Raw genomic sequence first — 23266 nt, 5'->3', positions numbered from 1 at the left:
GATTGTAAATTTGCACTTCTATCTTTCTCTCTTTTAGGGTCTTTTCTTCCCTTCATTCCCTCCCCTTTCCTTCTCACATGCAGCTGGGACATTAATGCAATCTTAGGATTGTGTGTTAGTCCCAGACTTGTTTTGTCTAAGATTCATTTCTTGACATTTCCTTGTTTTGCACTATTTACAGAGGGAATGACTCCTGCAAGCTATGTTTCTTAGGCTCCTGTGTCTGATGGCTTCCTGGTACACACCTAACTTTTGGAAATGGTAGGAGACTGGGGAGAAGGAAGTAGGGAGAAGCCAAGTTATTTCTCTCTTTCTTATCTTCTTTGGTAGCATCTCTGACAGCTCATGGCTATAGCTCCCACTGAACATGCCTGCTAAAGTTCCAGTATGTCCTAGGTGTCTCTGGCCACTGGGTTAAGTCACCATTTACTCTTATTATCCTTCGAGCTTATGAGTGGTAGAATCTTGTTGTTGCTAATATTTCTAATCTCTCCACTTTAAGTTTTCAGCCACTACTCTATTTGAGGCCTCCAACATCTCCCATGGGGCTCTTCATCTTTATTCATGCCTCTCAGTTAACATTCAGTCACTCTGCATTTTTTTCATTCCTGGAATTTTCTGTGCTCTTACCCTGGTCTTTTAAGTTTCTATTTTCTTTTGTGAATGAAAAATCCCTCCAGATAGTTTTTTTGGGGAAATTTTCTCTTTTTCCCTTAACCTAGGTTGCATACCTGGATTCTGTGCCCCCACATGTCATATACTCCCTTTATCATAAATAATGCAACATTTGAATTTCCTTTTCACTTTTGTACCCCCTATTAGTCTCTCTTACAAAGGTAGGGCTCTATTGGAAGTGTTTACCCTTATATTCCCAGTTCTAGGAGGGAGTACAATGTAAACACCCAACAGAAAATTGTCAATTGTATAATTTTTGTTGAATGAACTTCATTTACTACATTCTACTGACCTGATTTGTTTGTATGCTTGTTTCTCCTACTAGAGTGAAAGCTCTTTGATTGCTGTGAAGCAGTGCTACTCTTTATATTTACAGCATCTAGTTCTGTACTTGGCACATAGCAGACACTCAAATGATTTTGAACTAGGCACCTGACTAAGATAGCCTTAACTTCCCCTTATCTGGACTAAACTTTGCACTAGCTTCTCCCTGACTCTAGGTGCCTAACTTTCTTCTCACTTTGGCCCTTACACTACAAAGGCATCTGAGAGGCCCCTAATTCTGTAGTTCCTTATTATCCTTTTCCTCCCTCCTGGCCCTCACAGATTCCAGCAGCCTAATTACTGCAAAGGAAAACATTCCAAACCATGTGGTCCTAATTGCAACCTCAGTAAATCACTTACCTATCTGAGTGATCCACCTCCTTACTATCTTCCAGGGCTTTTCCACAAACTCACCCCAGCCTTTAAATGCCCTGCCTTCCTTTCTTTAAGCAGAGTTGAGTTCTACTCTCTCCCTCCTGTTATAAATGCCCCTGTTTCACATAGTCTGGTGCAGTTTTTCCTTTACCCACTAAACATCATTTTCAAGAGAATGAAATAGAAGGTAATATAGATTAGATAACTATCCAAAGTCATAGGACTAGAATCAGATGGTGGAAGTAGACCCCAGTCTTATGATTAAAACCCATTGCTCATCTATGTTTACTGAGTCCCTCTGACTTTGATCATTTATTACTTACCATGAATTTAAGTTTAGACATATGTTCTTCACAGATTCACATTATAAGCCTTAATAACAGCAGGTTGAAGAATTCCTATAGGTTAAAAAAAAGGAAGAAAGAGCTGAGTAATTACATTTAAAGGTAATTGCCCAAGAGAAATTAAAGCATATGCCAACAAAAGATCTATAAAAGAATGTTCATAGCAGCCTTCTTTGTAAGAGTAAAAAGCCAGTAACAACCAAAATGTCCATCAACATCAGAACAAAATTTTGTATGTCCATATAATGGAATATTACTTGCAATAAAAAGGAATGGACTACTAATAAGTACAACAACATGGACAATTATTATATATATTAAGCTGATTGAAAAAGGCCAGACACAAAAAGAGCACATACAATATGGGTCTATTTATTAAAAGCTCAAGAACAGGCAAAAACTTATCTATTGTGGCAAAAACCATAACAGTGGTTCCTTGGAGGTTAGGGTAAGGATTGGGTAAAAAGAAGAATGAGAGAAAAGTTCTACTTCTTTTAGGTGGTAGTTACAAATGTGCTCATCTATTACTAAAACTCACCAAGCTGAATTCTTATGTATTGTTCATTATGTTAAACGTAAATTATACTTAAATATCAAAGAGGAAAGGCTGAAAATGTACATTTTTTCCAGTGTATCCTAAAATCGCATTACATGCCTTATATGTAACAGGCTAGACCTAGATATTGAGGTACACAAATATTTAATATTCCATACATAATGTGATTACTCTAGAACTTGGTCTAATGGAAACTTGGAAAATAATTATTGAGAATAGCTGTTAAAGTTAAATTATCAGTCTCCATTCTAAAAATAAAGTAAATAGCTAAATGCTCAGTACAAGATGATGGTAAATAGGATTTAAAGTGGAGAAGTTTACAGGAAAATTAAATTTTAGGTTCCATATTTTTAAGTTATGCCTCATTTTTTTAATTCGATTTTTTCCAAGACAGACTTCCTCTTGACAAATTGAAAGCATATGCATTGGTTATTTTATGTCTCCAAATTAATCCCTCTTTGCTGGAAAATGTGTTATTGATTTATCATTAGCTGTGTAGGTCAGATGTTTGGGTAGTTAAGAAAAAATGTGCCACCAATTTATCTGATAGCCTAGGCCACCCATATTTTAATTAACCATATTTTCTCCATATAGTTAACCATTTTGTTAACTCCCCAGGCATCCTCTTTTTGTAAATTGTTTGTTTTTGTCTTTCTTTTTCCCTCTTTCCTTCCTGTTTCTTTTCTCCTATCATCTAGCTGTACCTATATCCATTTATCATCTATAGATTGGTTGATCTCTATATCTATATCATCTATCTCTTTTACTGTATCTATATATCCATGTATCTATCTTTCTTTCTTCCTTTCTTTTATCTATCTTATTCTTCTCCAATCAGAAAGGTAAGGTTGAGTACTATGAAATCAAGAAGTTACCAGGAAAACATTTCCCACTTTTACTGTGTAACTTAGAAATATTCCAAGAACACAGAAAACAGGATAGAATCACCTTTCTTGATATCACGAATATTTATGTTTGCCATAATACTCAAAATGTACACCACTTTCAAAGTATACTCATCATTATCATCTATGAAATTTCTTCATTGAGTACCCAGTGCAAGAATTGTTATGTTTCATGTCTTTACTCTTAGGAAACGTCATCTGTTCTGGGCTATTTAATTTTAGAAGCTTGTATTGGTTTGAATGCATTTTCCATGTGGAAAGATCATATTATTTTGGGACCCAGGGGGTAGAGTGTGGTGTTTTGAAGCTGTGTGTACCCAGAGAAATATGTTGTTAAATTTAATCAACTCCTGTGGGTGTGAACCCATGGGAAGTAGTACATTTTGATGAGGTTACAACAGTTAAGAAAGTGTGCCTACCTCAATCTAGATAAGCCTTAATCCTACTAGGTGGAGTTAAATTCAGACAGAAAAACGTCAAAAGGAAGCAGCAGAAGTTGAAATCAATGGAACCCAGAAGCGAAAGGAGAGACAAGCAGCTGTTGCGATGTGCCTTGCCATGTGATAAACTAAGGACCAAGGATCACCTGCAGCTAGCCATCAAATGGCATGGTCTTTGGAGAGAAAGCATCATTTTGATGACATCTAGATTTGGACTTTCTTTAAGTCTCAAAATCATAAACAAATTAATTCCCATTTTTTAAGCTAATCCATTTCATGGTATTTGGTGGAGCATCCAAGGGAACTTAAACAAAGCTAAAAATACAAAATATTTATAGGGAAGAGATATAGTAATAGAAGATTTTATAATAAAAAGATTTCACAAATATAAAAACAGTTTAAAATGCATTAGTTGTCAGCAAAGTCCCCAATCTTTGTCAGCATGCTATGGGATACATATATGTACATATACATATATATAAGCTATGGGATATACACACATATATATGATACCTATTAACTATAATGACTGTTTTGTGATGTTTATACTTTTTATTCTTGGAAAGCTCAGAGAAAATAGCATGGGAGATTGCATAAGGCCTTTTACTTCCTTAGATGATTGGCTCTATATCTCTGTGACACTAATAACAAAATGCATCCTACTTTTAATTGCATATTTTCCCTGATTGCCACAGTGAAAAGAAATATGTACATGTTCAATTTTTGATGATATTGAATTTGATATCAAAGTACCCACATGTGCTCTAAAAATTTTGTCAATAGAAAACTTTTAAAAACAGGCTTAAATTCATGACTAAATTGAGGATAGTAAAAATGAAAAGAACACAGTGATACAAAAAAACTTGTAATTACTCTGGATGGAAGTATCCTGGTGAAATATCATGGGATTTTATGTTGACTTGTAATCATCAAACCAATATATGTTGATCATGGGGAAACCTGAGCAATTTGATAAGGAAATAAAATAGGTATACTTTTCATGGGATGAAAATGATAGACATACCTTGTTTTTATAGAAAATGTATCTAAAGATATCAAGAGGAATTATGGTAAAAATAGCACTGGTCCTCTGCTCTTACCAACAAGATCATTTATTAAGAGTAAATAAAATGATTTTCTTCTAGAATTTTCAGGAGCAGCTGATTTAAGTTCATCTTCCTTTCCCCTGTTTCTATGAAAACAAAGACCTCTACTTCTAGGCTTTTCCCTCCAAAGACTTCTTGAAATTTGAGTTCTAGTTAAGGTTCTTTTACTCAGGTCTTGATAGCCCTGAGAGATTCAGAAATTCTCATTAAACACTTTTTCCATATTCAAGGGAAATTGGATTAGTCTTTTGTAGTAAGAAAATAGATTGCTAATTGGCCATATCCAAGTTTCCCATGGTTTCCTCTTTTGGGAGTTATGACTCAGGGTGAAATCCTTTTTCATGTTAATCAATGAATTTATCCCAGTTCCCTCCCTTTTGCTAACTCCTGGCTCTAATCTAATGACAGGGCATAATAACTTAACACCCCCAGAACACATTTTCTTTCCAAATGCAAATTACATTCATTCCATAAAACACCAGAAAGTCTTAAAACATTTCAGTAACAGCAGAAATGCAATATAAAGACAGAAAAAGTACAAAATCTCATCAAAGTCAGCTACAGGCATGGTCTGTCCTAAAGCAAAATTATCCCGTGGCTCTGGACTTGTAAAATTTAGAATAAGTCATTTGCTAATGATATACAAAGGAGAGACAGACATAGGAAACATGTTCTCATTTCCATAAGGAAGAATTAAAAGGAACACAGGGGTCACTAGACCCAAGCAGTTTCAAAAGCCTTCAGGGTACACTCCATTAGATTTCAAAGTCTGAGAGTCATTTATCTTCAGGGTTTTAGAAAGCAGAAGTCCCACCCTTTCCAAGGGCTGACACATTGGGATGCCTCTCTCTGAATGCAACCTTGGGGGACATTGGAGAGACCACTTTTTTCTTGGTTCCACCCTTTCCAAGCATCTAGGCTGCACCTGGACTCTCTGTCATCTCTGGGACACATGCTCAACCCATCCATGTGGTGGTAGCCAGGCTCTCCCTAATCCCCAAGGAATATGCTCCACATCCTCCAAGGCCTGAGGCAGCACAACTTTTCCACTGCAATAAGGCATAAGGCCCATCCTCTGTCTTTGAGGCAAACTCTCCCTCTCCAAGTACTTAAATGGGTCTGCTCTCTTGGTCTGAGGTTTCCTAACCTCAGTCAGATATTAGCCTCCATTGTTCTGCCTTTGAAGACATCCTACCTTCACTTTGTCCCTCTCCTGAGTCATTTAGTCCAGACTGGTGGTGGTTCCATTATACAGTTCCCACAGCACTCTTGTTGTCTTTCTATGTAAGCAAGGACCATGCCCATCAGACAGATGGAGTTTCCACAAATTTCTGGTTAACTACATCTCCGATCCTGGATTTTTCTGAAATGGCTAACTGCTTCCACACTTGCTTAAATCCTCATGTGGGGCACTATTCTATGGGGTCTCCATTTCTGGAAGCCCAGAATTTTCCAGAAAATCAATTCTGGTTTCTTTATACCTAAGAATTCAGTTCTCAGCTTATCTCTTTCCTGTCACATTTCGCTATAAGCTGCAAGGAGAAACCAGGTTGCATTTTTCACATATAATTTGGAAATCTCTTAATATCCAAGTCCATGGTTTTTAAAATCTGTCTTCCATCTAAAGCCAGCAGTCAGTTTTCATAAATTTTCTGCAACTTTAAAACAAAGACTTCTTTCCAGTTTGCAATAAGGCATGACTCATTTCTGTCTAGAGTCTTATCAGAAATATCTTTAGTGTCCACATTTCTACCAACAGTCTCTTCAAAGCATTCTATGCCTGCTCTATCAAGCTCCTAATAACTCTTCCAGAATCTTCCCCTTGTCCACTTAAAAAGCTGTTCCAATATGCTTGGTATTTACAAATTACAGCAACACCTCACTTCTCTGGTACCAAAATCCATTCCAGTTTGTAAGCTGCCAGAATGCAATATACTAGAAATGGAACAGCTTTTTAAAAGGAGAATTTATTATAATAGTGGCAAATTTACATTTTCTAAGGTTGTGAAAATGTCCAAGTTAAAGCAAAGCTATAGAAATGTCCATTCTAAGGCAACTGGGGAAAGATACCTTGGTTCAAGAAGGCCAATGATGTTTGGGTTTCTTCTCATCTGAAAGGTCACATGGCAAAGTCTACTAGCTTTCTTTCTAGGCTTCTTGTTTCATGAAGCTCCCCTGGGTGCATTTTACTTCTTAATCTCCAAAGGTCTCTGGGTACATGAACTCTAGTTAATCTGAGCTTTTCTCCAAATGGTTCCCTCCTAAATGACTCTAGTAAGCAACCTCCTGCCTTGAATGGGTGGAGACACATCTCCATGGAAATCATCTAATCAAAAGTTACCATCCACAATTTGGTAGGTCACATCTCCATAGGAACAATAAAAAAGCTCCCACATAGCAATTTTGAATGAGGATCCCAGGACATGGGTTTTCTGGGGTCCACGTATTCAAACCAGCATGCATGGTAATGCACATGGAAGTTTCTTTTCCTTTTTTTCCAGTTCTGATGATTACAGCTTCTGAATGTTCCTTTTGGCTGCTTCTTCTGTGGCCAATTTCCTTTGCTTATAAGGACTTCAGCCATAGAGGCTTAAGGCCCAAGATCATTCAATTCTGGGCCCATCTTAAAAAATAACCCCTTCAAAGGTCCTATCTACAAATGGATTCACACTTACAGGACCAAGGGTTGAGACCTGAGCATGCCTTTTGGGGGGAACATATTTCCATGCCCTCAAAATGACCTTTCTGTCATAACAATGAAAAGAATTTTATTACTTAGTTTGTAAACCGTACATTATAAGCTATGTTTTAGCCTTATATATCAATGACATAAACCAGTGATCATAATACTCCATGTCTAATACTAAGCTTTTATGGCTAAGTTCCTACATGGTAAGCTAAGCAGTATTAATATTTAAATATTTTGTGCTAGGGTTTAGACAGGTCATTTCATTCTTTGTATTTTGTAGAAATAATGGATGCATTCTTTCAAATATTGCAGATTTTCTAGAAAATTAAAGAGAAAACAAAGATATTCAAATTCCACAGAAATCATGAATTTGACATCGGTTACTCTCAATTCTAAAATGATTTATTATAAATAACAATTGCTATGCTTCATAGGTTGGAAATATTTTGTTTTAAATGAAAATGTTCTAGGTTGAGAGCAAGGATTCTCTCTGAAGGCTGTGTAATGGCCTCAGTTTGTTGGGAGATGTAGCTTGTGATTTAAGCCATCTGTTGTCTTTATTTTATGCATTACCTATTATGACAGGCAAATGAACAGAGTCAACAAAGTTTGGATTGGATAAAGCAACTTAAATTTAATTCTTGTAATCCAGGACATTCTCTGAAGCTTTAAAAATGGTATCTTTTAAGTGACTTCCTTCTTTTGAACACCCTGGACTTGTAAAATACTTGACAATATGGAGGATGTTGCCATATCTTTGTTGGGTCCTGAAAGAACGAAGCCTAGGGAAGACAATGTTGTCAAGCCTACTCACTTCCTCTGAAGATCTCCTGATGCTTAACTTTCTTGTTAATCTGAGATATTTTATGTTGGGTGTGGTGGATTAAATACTGTACTGCAGTTTGGACATGATTTTGACTTTTGTCCACATTCTAGTGGCTGTGGACCCATCGTAAATAGGATCTCTTGAAGATCTCACTTGAAGATGGCCCTTCTGAGTCAGGTTCAGTGTTATTCTGGATTACTAGAGTTAATTATAAGCAGAATAAGAAATTCAGACACAGAGAGAGAAAACCATGGAAAGGAACAAAAAGTCAATGGGATTCAGAAGAGAAAGGAAATTATGTACAGTATCATATGACAGAAGAGGAATGTACATTATCATATGACAGAAAGTTAAGAATCCCTGGCATCCAGCCCCAGAATGCCATAGTCTTCAGGGAGAATGCATTACTTTTCTGACATCTTGGTTTTGGAATTCTCCCAGCATCAAAATTGTGAGCCAATAAATTTCTATTGTTTAACCCAGCCCGTTGTATGGCATTTGTTTTAGCAGCAGGGAAAGGAAGACATAGGATTAGGATTGCAAGTATCACTTGGGGATATGATCTGGGTTATGTTTCATTTGACTGCAAAAGGTAGTAAAATATATCTTCTCTTATTTTATATGGAAATAGTTTTATGGAGTCATTAAATGATATAGTTTTTGTTCAGACTGACTTAGGCCAGGCCTTTATTCGCATTTTTATGTGAAAGTAAATTGTGTTAATGTCCTTTTTAATATACTCATAGAGTATAAAATTTTTGCTTATGTTTAATTCTATCTTATCTAAAGTCTATCTATCTATCTTGTCTATCTATCTTATCTAAAGTCCATTTATTTGGAATTCAGTTGAAAAAGAAAGCACAATCATAATTCAAAATATTTAAGAAAATTACTTTTCTAAGACATTGTATTATTTGAAAAAAGAATTTGGCTGAAAACGCTAGCTTAAGATATTAAACATTTCATAGAAATAGGACCTTGCAAAACAAAAGGAATTGACCATTCATACTTTGTGTAAACTAAATAACCAATGTAGATAGACAATGAAGATATTTGAACACATAATTAAGATCAATAAAATTCAACTAAAAGACGGTTCATAGATTTTAAATATGATATAAATTTGATAAGTTAAATTTTATATCTTTGATGGAAATGGAAAACCTCCTCTAAAACTCTCTGAGCTTTAATTTCTTCATCTCTTAAATGTGGATAATAATACTTGCTTTGCATTATGGTTGTGAGTAATAAAATGAAATAATGTATTAGCTGAATGCTATTTAAATTTGAAAAATAATTCAGAGTCATTATGTAGTTATTTTTTATTGAATAATTATGTTAGCCATGAAGCAATTTTATAATCATAGCCACAGTGTTACTTTGGGAAAAATTTCCCTGACTTCCATGTCTGTTCCATTGTTCAAAAATTTGAAAAATGTAATACAAAACACCTACACTTAGTCAAGGATCGACCACTTTTGCAAAGATAAACTATGCATGAATTATGTTTTACCTGGAGGATTTCTGGTTCTTAGAATGGTCAATATCATCATTAATTTTAGGGGAAGATAGGGAACCAAACTTACTGTGTGAGAAGTAATTAAAACTCTTTTAGGAGAATTAAGTGAATTGTGTTTTCAGCCTAAAAGGATAAAGCATTCAATCTTAATGGTGATTGCTTTTTAAAATGGTGCAATGCATCTGTTATGGAGCTCATTTTTGTTCCTTTTCAATAATGCATGTTTTCTGAAGTCAAGAAGTAAATGTTTACTGACATTTTAATGACTGCTTTTATTATATTAAATTGCCCTCTACTTTAGACATTTGTAGTAAAGTAAATCCACCCATCAACATTACCAATTGCTATAATATAAAATTTATGTTAAAATATTGAATAAGATTTTATTATAATGAAAAATTAAATTATGAAGCATAATTTCCAATTTTAAGTTGAAAACTGTTCATTTTTCTTTGAGATGAATATCCAAGGTTAGATTTCTATTTAGAAACTTTAAGACATGTTATAATCAACCATTACAATTTTGTTACCTTTTTTTGGCATGGACAGTCTCCAGGAATCAAACCTGGGTCTCTGGCCTGGCAGGTGAGAATTCTGCCACTGAGCCAGCATTGCACTGTCCTGTTACCTTTCTTTTTAAGTTGAAGAAATATGAATTTAGTTCCCTGAGTCTCAAATATTTGTGTATCTCATTCAGAAAAATATTTCTATTGTGGCCTATTAATTTAGGTAAGAGAACAATGTTGTTAATTAACTGGTTGAGTCAGACAGCTGTTACTCTCTACCAATTGTTTTTGAGACTCTGAGAAAATAGTCGATTTGAATGTTAAATGTCAGGGTAACACCACTTCTTGGCAGAAGAGACAGAGGAACAATTACTCCTGTCTGTGTCATTTCTATGTACAATTAATGTAGTACACTATCCACCAGCACTGCAGAAAATATTACATTAAAGTTACAGTGCAGAAAGCAGTAGGCCGATTCTTTTCTCGACTTCCTACATTATACTATAAACGTTCTTAAATAAAGGATCATTATGTTTTATACAGAAAATTATTCTTGCAATAAGCATTATATTTGTGATTCATATTCAGGCACTTGGAAAGATTTTCTTTTGCATCTAATGAGCAGTGAATTTCTAATTATATATAATTATATTATATATAATTAAAATATTCAGAGAGTATTCTTTGTATCTATTATTTTCTCCCTTTTTCCCCTCAAATTTATATGTTTTTACAGAAAAGAGGACTTATAAGAAGGTGAGGAGTCAGAAGAATTTTTTTAGGTAGTGAGAGACAATACTTCTGTGGTATCAGAAATATATTATAAGTTGTTTTTGTATTTTTTGAAATTAACTACAAAGCCAGAGAACTAAAATTTAAAAATACTCTATCTTAGGTCTTCAGTTCTGTAATGAGTTTGAGCCTTACATAGGTGGCCAAGTCATCTTTTTTTAATAAATAGTAATGTATTGCCCAAGAAAATGACCTCAGTCAGCACAAAAATACCCTATGTAATAAGGTTTTGAGATTGCATTATAACTTGGAATCTAAAGGAAGTTCCCCTTTGTTAGTTCAAGTGGCTGAATTCTATGCACCTGTGGAGCATATATCTCTTTCACTTTTGGAAGGAGCCTTTCTTCTATTACACTGACAAACAGATAGCTTTAGCTAGTGACTCTGCTGTCTGCTAACTGTGGCTTCCAGATTAGTTCCTTTTATTACTTTCTAGCCTAGCTAGACACTTAACATACTAATTTTAAAATTGAAGTGACATCCTGGCTCAAAATAGGCACATACATAAAATCAGAAATTATGTCTGTAGCTCATATTTCATTTTCATGGTAGACATTACTAGTTTAAGAATATTCCTTTAAAAATACCAAACAGCATCATAGAGCTTCTTTAAAACGTCATTTTCTTCTATTTCTTTTGAAATTTCTCAAGCCTACATATCTTACTGTCATTTGAAGTAGTTTAAGGGAGAATTATACGTTTAATCACTGATATAGAATAGAGGATTAAATGGAATGACAAGGCTACCTCTGCTCACCGGCTCCATCTTTTTAATTCAAGACTTCAAAGACCAGTTTAAAATAGTTCCATTGGATGTGCCTTTAACAAAGCTTCTCTGGCCTACCCAATTAATTCAGTTATGGAATTGCAATGCCAAGGATGTTGTCAAGAAAGAACAAACCGATTTTTCACTGAAAATAATGGGAGAAGTAAGATTTGTAGGGAGACTTGTAAACAAAGGAGTCTCAATTGTTACAATTTGAATAAATATATAACTGAGTGCAGGAATAATTGGGTGGTATTTTAGATGATTGCTGAAAATATGTCATGAGACCACTTCTGTAAAAGTAAATACTTATATTAATCATGCTTCCATGACTCACATACAGCATGTATTATAGAGAAATGGATCCAGGAAGTGAGTAGATGAAACTCTTAACTCTCCTATACTTCATGAAGAAGGTAAAACAAATTTCCTGAAGATCCATAATGAATCAATGACACCATGGCAAATTCTAGAATTTAATCACCAAAAAACTTTTACTCACATGGCAGTCAATACTTGAAACTTTACATCTACGCCCAGGAAAACTGCCTGTGGATATTTATTACTCATGGAACTAAATGCTGGAGCAATCCTTAGACATGGTCCACACCTTCACTCAAGAAAGGTTCATGAAGTTCAGATTTTCTCTCTTGACTGGAAAGGCATGTGGCAAATATGGCGGTGTCTGCCGGCTTTCTCTCCCAGCTTCTTGTTTCATGAAGCTTTCCTGGGGATGTATTCCTTCTTCATTTCTAAAGGTCTCTGGCAGCGTCAGCTCTTGTACATGGCTCTGCTCAGCCGTGCTGTGGCTTTCTCGTGGCTCTAAAAGCAATACTTGAAACTTAAATTAAAATACAAGCTCTATTTTTAAATACACTGAGAAATCTTACTGAATTCACCAAGAACCAAACATGAAACAAATTAAAATGACAAATAAAAAAATCAAGCTTATTTCTACTAAGAGAGAAAAAACTTAAAAGCACACTATGATTTTTAAAATCTTGGGTGTTAGGCTGTCTTCCATACATGATCTTGAAGTTGATACATTGCTATGACTGATGCACAAAGGGCCTATAGTATATCCTAACAGAAAGTGCTTGACTTATGTGAAATGCTTCATAGCGATCTAGGCCAGTGCTATTCAAAGTACATTGCATGAAGGAGTGCAGGACCATGAACTATTAGATATAAGTACAGGAATTGGAAAATATCTATAATTTGACAATCTGTTCAATCTACTACTACTAATAATAATAAATAGTGGCTTGTCTTTTTTAGGTCATTTTTTATTTCATTTTTATTGTAATTTGCAGAAACTGGTATTTCACCATAGATAGCTTGAAAAGCACTGATCTAGGCTAAAGTCAGCTTTAGGAATAGTCAGTCAATACCTTTATAAAGCATTTTTAAATGAGTGAGGCACCATATAAGGAGCTAGCCATTCAAAGATGAATACAGCTAAGTACTTGAGGAGTGTGGGGTGGGTAGTGGGTGATGGAATATAATATAGTTTTTAAGAACTTGAATTCTGTAGTCAGACTGATGCAAGTGTGAATTCCTGCTCTAATTGTAGACAGGTGTATAATCTTAGGCAGGATATAAAATATATCTGAGCCTCACTTTTCTGTTCTGTAAAATAGGTATAATAATGGTGTGTAATGCTACATTTGTCATGAGGAATAAACAGTCAAATGTATGTAAACTGTTAAGCATAATGCCTGATAGAGAGGAAGTACTCAATAATTATCAACTTCTACTTGTGGCAGTGAAACATCTTTATGAGTAACTATGATATAGGGCAGATGTGTTAAGGGTCATGCTAGAGTTGCAAATAAAATGTTATGAATGATACAGGCTTCATGAAAAAGTAAACATTTGAGTTGGTCTTTGAAGGAGTAGTATGATCTGAGCAGCGAGAAGAAACTTGGAGAAGTCTAATTCAAGTAGAAACACTTGATCTTGTATAAATCATTTTTTTACCATTGTAATTTTTAGAAGAATGTACCTGGTTGAATATTTGTTTTCCAGAAAAATCTTTTACATAAAAGGTGGTGCTCAAAATGATTTTGAAATTTTATACCTCCCATTTGTCTTGACTTTTGTGGTTGACTCTTTAGTTTTCCAGAAATATATTGCTGAAAGATCACAGAGGAAAAGAAATGTCATTTTTCGGTTGCTTTGACCTTCTTAGATTACTAGAGAGGAGTGATATATTCTTTAAAAGTCAATCTATTAGACTAACCACATGTATCCTTAAGGCTAAAGAAGCAATTATTCAACTGTTGAAGTATAATCAAAGGGCAGAAGTTTTATTGACATATTGTATTTCTAAATTGACTTTGTATTTATGAGATAAAAAGAGACAAACTGGTACAGCTGAAGAAGATGTAAGCAGTTGCTGACTTAGAAACCTCTAATTTTGAAATTTTGCTCGAGACCAGCCCTTCATCTAATAAAAAAGAGGAAAAGCTTCTACCTCCTGCACTTTAGAATCTCTAGCTAGAGGTACTGAATTTCTATACTGGTACTATGTGTCAGCAATGTTCTGGGCTAAATAAGCTGTGTGTGATGGCTTGAGAACATAATCACCATTCATAATATTGATATCTCCAAATTCTAAATAAGAGACTCTTGGAATACATCTCATTCATACACATATAATTTATAGATTACTCATATATAATTCCTTGGAACCATAAAGTATAACTGAGGGCCATAAATGGTTTTGTTTCAAATGAAAGATTATTCATTAGTAATTGTGTTTGTATTCTATTGGTTTGGGTTTTCATATATATATATATACATATATATATATATATGCATATATGTATGCATTATTTATTTGTTATTTATCTCTCTTGTTCTTGAGATCAAGTCCCAGAAGAAACAACTATTATTTTTCCAGATAAGAACTGGAGATGGGATGAATGGAGGCTGAAATATTTCAATAAGTGAAATTACCATCACAGAACAAACTTATATTCACGTTTTTGCTTTGAGAACATGTCTTATTATTTATTATACAAAATTACTTTTAGTATGATGGGCTCAGTGTTTTTTCCTGGAGTATAAATGGAGGAAGACAGTGTAGATCAGTGGTTAAGATCATGCGGTTTGAAATTAAATAGACCTGGGTTTGAATCCCAGCTCTATGATGGCAGCACAGCATTTTGAACATAACAGCACCAAGATATATATCTGAATGTGATTAAAAGGGGAAATTTTAGATTATATATATGATAAAAGAAAAAAGGTTTTCAAAATTCATGGAACTACACTAAACAGTGAACCCTAAGTTATATCGTGGGCTATAGTTAACAGCAAAATCATAAAAATGTGCTGTCATTATTTATAAAAAATGTACACACCAATGCAACGTGTTAGCAATTGGGTCACATATGGGAATCTTTTATTTTATGCATGATTGTTTTGTAAACCCACAACTTCTCTAATAAAGAAAAAAATATTGCTTATCAAAAAAAAAGAAACCCCAAAACTAAGCCGTACTACTTTCTATTTGTTTGACCTTGTAGTGAGCATTAAAGGAGATGTAAAAAGTTTATAGGCCAATAATGACAGCTTAATAAATGACATTTTACATTATTTACTTTCTCTGTCATGTTTCAGACTATGATAGCGTTATACTTTAATAAATTCAATGATCAGAAAACTTACCTGTGTGAGTTTGAAGCTGCGTGTACCCCAGGAAAACATGTTCTTAAAGTTGATCCATTACTGTGTATGTGGACCCACTGTAAGTATAATCTTTTGAGGAAGCTACTTTAGTTAAGGTGTGACCCACCTTATTCAGAATGGGTTTCAATCCCCTTATTGGAGTTCTCTATAAATGGGATGGAGAGATTGAAAGAGACAGAGAGAAAGAGAGAGAGAGAGAGAGCCAGAAGCTGAAAGCAGGGAGAGACCAGAAGATGTTGCCATGTGCCTTGCCATGTGGCAGAGAAACAAAGGATCAGCAGCAGCCAGACTTTTGGAAGAAAGCATTGCCTTGATGATGCCTAGTTGGATATTCTAGTTTGCTGGCTGCTGGAGTGCAATATACCAGAAATGGAATGGATTTTAACAGGAGGAATTTATTAAGCTGCAAGTTTACAGCTCTAAGGCTGTGAAAACATCCCAATTAAAGCAAGTCTATAAAACTGTCCAAATTAAGGCACCAACAAGAGATTACCTTCACTCAAGAAAGGCCAATGAATATGAAATTCAGGGTTTCTCTCTGAACTGGAAAGGCACATGGTGAATATGGTGATGTCTGTTAGGTTTCTCTCCAGGCTTTTTATTTCATAAAGCTTCCCCAGGGGCATTTTCCTTCTTCATTTCCAAAGGTCTCTGGCTGCATGGGCTCTCTGCTTCATGGCTCTTTCAACATTCTCTGGCTTTGTCCAAAGAGTTCCCTCTTTTAAAGGATTCCAGCAAACTAATCAAGACCACCTGGGATGGGTGGAGTCACAGCTCACTCTAATCCAAGGTTAACACCTACAATTGGGTGAGTCACATCTCTGTGGAGATAATCTAATCAAGTTTCCAACATGCAGCACTGAATAGGGTTTAAAATAAATGGCTGCTTGACAAAACTGTATTAAAAATAAAAATTCAGAATAAAAATACAAGCTATCTTCAGTTCCTTAGGCTTCTATATTAAAAAGTAGGAGAAATGCTTTCATCATGGTGGCTTCATGCAGATGTTAAAATTTATAAATAGTGTGGAAATTAACTCTTCTTTTTCAAAGAAGAAATGCAAAAATTTTATTTTATCATGAGATAAAATGTTAATTTATATTGCCTGTGCAAGGACTGTTTCTTCTTAACTCATTCTAGTATATAATAAAATAAAAGACATTATGGCCTTGTTCAATAATCTGGCTACAATTCCTACAGTCCTCCTTTACTTTTAAGTATAATATCCTATTGGTATTTGATGGTGTTCAGTATTCTGTCAACAGTTATGAAGCTATCTGCCTTCATCCATTCTTTACTGATTCACTACTTAGTGAGTTCACATCAACACAACATAAAGTGTAACTGAATATTTTAATAGAATGTTATGGCTTTTAATTTCATAATGGTCCTCAACATAGGTTTAAGCAAGAAAGGATGGCTGAGCTTTTTGGGGAATTGCTTTTTTCTAGGAATCTCTAAAAGTAGAAGAGATTCTTTTCCATAGAGATAATTTTGCTTCTGTCTGAAAAACACATTTGCAATCTTCGGCACATCTCTTTATCTCTTTGGGCATCCATTTCCCCATCTGAAATATAAAGGTGTTAGATTAAATGATTTCTCTAAGTTATCTTCCAACTCTCAGTTTGTTCTAATTTTGTACTTCTGTTTTTATATTTGTGAAGAGTCAATATAAGGTATATTTCAACCTGAAAAAAGAACAGGACAAGTACCAAGTCATTAAATGAAATCAGGTAATGTCCTGAATGTATCATCTATGTCTTATCACATTGAAGCAACAAACAATTTATATGTAAATCTGTTCACAGATTTAAGAATATTGAGGATACTATAATTCTTTAACACTACACTTTTACCCCTAATTTTGCACTAATGAACTATTAATCAACAAATGAGAAGTCTTTGGACCCATATAAAATATAGATTATTTTTGTACTATTCTAACTTAATTTTCACAAGGTTGATAGCACATAATGACCTCATGTGGTGTGGGAACTCATCTTGATATGTTTAAGCCCAACCCCCCAAAAATATCAGTAGTTACATTGGGCTGTAATTCTCAGATAATTCACAAGGAATTAATGCATCCAAAGTTAAAGGAATGTACCAGCCAAGTATAAAATTTGCCTAATATAACAAGTTATAAGTCCACTGGTTTTCAGTGTGTGGAGAAAAAAAAGCTGCCAGTCTCAGAGAAGGATGACATTTATAAGACTGCATGGAGAAGCCAGTCTATATAGGAGAAAGATCACTGTGCTCTACCTGAATACTGGCCTGTCTCCATAACCCTAAAAGTTAAAGAATGAGGGTACTCCAGGACTGGAGCTAAGAATTTTACTTCTACTTTTTAATGCGTATCTACCTCTCTGTTTTTTTGTGTGTATGCTGTATGATGGGTGTCACATTTCATTTTTTTCCAATGTGAGTTCCACCTTATTGCAGCACATTTGTCATATTATTTTTGTTTTTGCTTGTTTTTTTTTCTGTTTGCTTGTTTGTGTGTTTGGGAAGTGCATGGGCCGCAAATTGAACCTGGGTCTCCCATATGGCAGGTAGGAATTCTCACTGAACTACCCTCACACCCCCTCTACCTCTGTTTTTAAAATACTATAACAATATATGTAGAAAACACATCCAGGAAGCATACATACCGATATTGGTTATGGCAATCTTTGCATGTTTGATTATAAATTATCTTTTCATTTTTTTCTGAATTGTATGAATATTCTGAAATGGGAATTCATGACTTTTATAAGAACAAAATAAAATTGTTTTCCAAAGTTAAATACTGTGAGTCATACACGGCTGGCAGTGCTAAAATATGCCACCAGCTCCATGGAAGTCTGGCATGAAGAGAAAATCTGGGAGACATAAATTGGTAATGTTTTAGTTTCCTAGGCTGCTGAAAGTAATATACCATAAAATAGTTCAACTTGAATAATGGGAATTTATTCAGTGTGGGAAAATATCTAAATCAAAGCATCAAAAATAATGGCTGCTTGTGGTTTCCCTAAAGAGCACTGAGTAATACAGCTTTGGTACTAATAATGGTGTGCTACTATTGAAAATACAAAACATGTGGAGATGGCTTTGGAATTGGTTAATGTGTAGAAGCTGGAAGAATTGAAATCTGTTTGCTAGAAAAGGCTTAGATTACTTTGAAGAGACTGTGGGTAGAAAGATGGATGCTAAAGCTATGAGGCCTTAGAAATGGTGAATGTATTATCAGTGTTAAACTTTTCAATTTGGTACAACTGAAGACCTAGGAACTAAAGTTACAAATTTCTGAAAGGAAAAACAACAGAGAACTTTACTGTTAAAGTAATGTAGGTTTTATTAAGCCAGAGCAAACATGCATGCTGAACAGCACCAAACATGGATTCTACTCAAAAAGCTCAGTTTGGAAGTGGTTTATATGGCTGCTTAAGGGAATAGGGGTGAGGGAAAAGTGGGAGTGAGGGAGTGCGTAGGTTAACCAGGATGGAGTGTTCTTGCACAGGCAACACTCAGTTAATTAGTAAGCTGCAGGAATTGGCCATCTGGTGACTGACAACACCCTCTTTATCACTGAACTTGACTTACTTGCTATATTTCCCTTCTTTGCATGGGGAGAGGCGTCTGTCACCACTGCAAAGGATCACTGGTATGTCAGCTTAGCTCCTCTTCTCCATAGTTCCCTGGATAAAATGGAAGCTGATGCCCATCAAGGTGGTTAGTGTTGTCATTAACAATTACATTTTTATATCAGAAACTGGAGGAAAAACTGATTATTGTTTTAAAGTGGCAAAGAACTTGGCAAAATTGAGTTCTGATATCAAATGGAAGGCAGAGTTTAAAAGCAATAAGCTTGGATATTTAGCCGAGGAGATTGCAAAGCTATGTATGGAAAGCACAGCCTGGTCTCCTTGAAGCTAATAATAGAATGTGAGAGGAAAGACATAAGGTGAGGACTGAACTTCTGGGCACAAAGAAATTAGAAATTGATGGTCTGAAAAATTCTGAGTTTCTGGAATGTCAGTCCCCAGAAAAAAGTAAATCCTTCCATATTAGGATTTAACTTAACATTGAAAGTCAGCTATTTCAGTGCAAGTCAGGACTGGAAATTCAGTTATCCAGAGAGTATTTGTGCAAATTTCTCTTGTCTGATTGCTTGGACACCTGTGTACTACATGGAAAAAAAGCAAGTATTTTTTGTGAGATCTGTATGAATGGAACCACTGACAGCCTGGACTAAAAGGAACAAAAAAGGGACAGATTGAAGAAAACATTACTTCAAAGTCAGAACCATTGATGCTGAATTCTGAATTGAAGACATCTTCTCAGACCAAGACATCAAACCCACCCATGTGTGTGGAGAGGGTGGGTATGCCCAGTACTTTGAGAGGGCAGGCCTTCTGTCCCAATTTTTAAAAATAGTGCTGCTGCTTCAGTTCACAGAGGTTGAAGCAGACTCCTTGGTGATAGCAGAGTGTCTGGCCATCACCTCAGTCTTCTGAGAGGGTTGATCCTACGTACCAAGGATTTCCTGGAACATGTCCACTGTGCAAAGATTTGGAAGGGGTGGGGGTGCTACTATATCATACCTGGAAGACAAAACATCTTTCTATATATGACTCTCAGACATTGAAACTTAATGGGGTATGCCTGCAGGGTTGGAATTGTTTGGGATCTGTGACCCCTATTTTCCTTCTAAATTCTCCCCATGGGAATGGGAAGGGGCATTGCCTGTCCATTCTTTGTATTTTTGAAGTAGAGAAAGTAGATAATGTGTTTTCTAGGTTTCATAAGTCCACAGATGGAGGGGAATTGTACCAAGAACAGACTACATTTTTAACTGATTTTGACAAGACTTTGTACCAAACTTTGTTTCTGAAATTACTTAAAACTTTTGGGATATTGTGATATAAACAATGTATTTTGCATATAGAAAGGACATGTCTTTTTTGGTTATAGAGGGTGGACTGTGGTGGTTTGGATCTGCATGTACCTCAGTAAACATTTTCTTAAAGTTAATCCATTACTATGTGTGTGCACTGTTTCTAAGTAGGATCCTTTGATGAGGGTCCTTCAGTTAAGGATTGACTTACCTCATTAAGGATAGATCTTTTGTCTCTTACAGGAGTCCTTTATTAATGGAATAAATACAGAGAGACAGAAGAAAGCCATGGAAACAAGAAGCTGAAAGCAATCTAATGGGAAGATAAAGAAGAGACCAAAGACAACATCATTTTGACCTTCCATTTGACAGAGGAGCCAAGTGTCATTAGCAGCTGGTCTTTGGAAAGAAAGCATCACCTTGATGATGCCTTAATTTGGACATTCTCACAGTCTTAACTGTTAGCTAAGCTAATAACTTCCCACTGTTTCAAGGGAATTTCATGACACCGTTTTGAGCAGCAGAGGAAACTAAAACAAGTATAATGTACCTATCTTAAAATCTTCACTTTTAACCACATTCAGATATATAATTCACTTCTCTTAATTGCATTCACTACGTTGTGCTACTGTCAACATCATCAGTTACCTAAACTTTTCCATCATCCCAAATAGAAACTATGTACACTTTTAGCCTTAACTCCCCTTTCCCTAGCCTCAAACTGTCTCTTGGCAATCTAGATTCTAGTTTCTACGAGTTTGCTTCTTCTAATTATTTCATATCATTTAGATCATACAATATTTTCTGTAGTGTCTTGTTTATTTCACTCAACACAATGCATTCATTGTTCACCCATATTGTCACATGCATCAGAACTTCATTGCTTTTAGTGGCTGAATAATATTGCATTACGTGTACATGACACATTTTGTTTATCCATTCATCGCTTTATTGGTTGATTTTCTATTGTTAATTTTTTCACAAACCATAATTGAATTTTATTTTTATTTCAGACCCTGTGACATCCCTAAAATTAATAATGGTCTTTAGTTTTTTTTAATGCAATAGGGGTTTCTATATATCCAAAAATGTAATCTGCAAACAAAAACAATTTCCTATTACCTCCCCAAATTTTCTGCTTTTTATTTCCATTGTTTGATTTATTACAGTACATACACCCACCATTGCCTCTATATAATGATAACAGATCTTATGAGAAGACAACTTTTCCTGATCCCTATTTAGGGCAAAGTAATGTCTTTCAGTATTTCATAAAATATAAGATGTAATGAAGAGAACAGAAATACTTCTAATGTCACCAATTGTAGTAGGAAATAATTCAGCACTCTTTTAAAGTTATGAAAATAGCTGAAAAAATTGTCATAAACACATGCTTTGGATCATAATTTTTCCAAATCAATGTCAAGGACTGGATTCCCACATTTGGGCCATCATAATGGCATTGCCTATGGGCCCTTCAAATTTTGGAATCTATTACCTTTAAGATAACTATTTCAATGGGTTCTGATAGTCCCTAATGGGTCATTAGTGAAGGTAAATTACCTCTGCTTGACTCAGTGAATTAATGTGTGCAGGACCCTCTCACCCACTGATAAATACAGTTACCAAGATGAATTATTATCCCCTCTAAGATTAAAAACAAAGCAAACACATCTGTTCCTATCCTTCAGATATTTAATCACTGACCTAAGAAATGTCAATCACTTACCCATTAACAGTAACCAGAGAAGCATATTCATTTACAACAGAAGACTTCTTAATCAATCTTCAGATTCTATCCCAACACCTATAGCATTTTCACCACTGATCTCGATAACTCAACCACTAAATACCAATAATTTACCCAATCTCATCAAATACTAGCCTTCACAGAGACACAATAACTCATGCCCACACTCTCCACAATACTTGAACAAATGATTTACCCTGATTTTACATTGAATACATTCTCCATTATGAAATTTATGGATCTCCCACAAGGGTTTTCACCCTCCTAATGAAGACTTCTCCCTCTTATTTCATGTTTTCATGATTTTTCTCATTAATGTTGTGTTTTCATGGTTATTCCTAAATTAAATATTTTTTAGCACATCAAGTCTTGTGTTTCACTTAATGACAGTAGACAGTAATTACAGACCTAGTGTTTCAGTTCTAGGGAGTCCACTCATTTTAAAGGATAAATTACAAAGTTAGGCACTCCTACATTGAGTATATAGAATTCCTCATGTATAATTTCTCCAGCTTATCAGTTTGAGTGGTAGATGAGGACGCCACTTCCATTACATTTATATTGTGAGTTCTCTCATATATCACCAGACCATCTCCTAAGGGCCTTTCTACATAGATGGGATTCATACAAATTCTCACCTCTATGAATTTCCTTATATTAGCTGAAATAAGGACTGATTACAAACAGTGCTTTCTCATTATGGGGGTTCTCTGGTATGATTAAAGCTTAAAGCTATATCTGAAGTCTTTTCCACATTCAAAATATGTGCTGTGAGTTCTCTCAATCCATCTAAGTTCAGAATTCTGACTGAAAGCGTTCTCACATAGATGACACTCATAAGGGTTCTCTCATATTTGAGTAAGTTCATGTTGCCTAAGAACAGAGAAATTAAGGTGTTCCCATATAGATGACATTCTTATGACTTCTGTCCACTGTGTGTTCTCTCATGTTGTCCGAGGGTAGAACTCTGAGTGAAAGCTTTCCCACATAGATAACATTCATGGAGTCTCTCTAGTGTGAGTCCCTTGTGTAGTCTGACAACAAAGAATTGAAAGAAAACTTTCTTACAGGTGTGGCATTTATAGGGCTTCAATAGTGTGTATTCTCTCATGTAGTCATAG

At 35.1% G+C, this 23266-nt stretch overlaps 1 protein-coding gene across 1 annotated transcript in view; it reads left to right on the top strand.

The window, feature by feature from the left end:
* Positions 1–22496, top strand: part of SH3BGRL (SH3 domain binding glutamate rich protein like) — a 302360-nt gene extending 279864 nt beyond the window's left edge. The window contains exon 4 of the mRNA XM_077145483.1: positions 20639–22496. Coding sequence (XP_077001598.1) covers positions 20639–20701 — 63 coding nt within the window. The 3' untranslated portion in view covers positions 20702–22496. The remainder of the gene's footprint in view (positions 1–20638) is intronic.
* The last annotated feature ends 770 nt before the right edge of the window (positions 22497–23266 follow it).

The sequence above is a fragment of the Tamandua tetradactyla genome, chromosome X (assembly GCF_023851605.1).
Source record: "Tamandua tetradactyla isolate mTamTet1 chromosome X, mTamTet1.pri, whole genome shotgun sequence".
Lineage (NCBI taxonomy): Eukaryota > Metazoa > Chordata > Mammalia > Pilosa > Myrmecophagidae > Tamandua > Tamandua tetradactyla.
The sequence above is the reverse complement of the archived record's forward strand: the minus strand, read 5'-3'. Positions and strand labels throughout refer to the sequence as shown.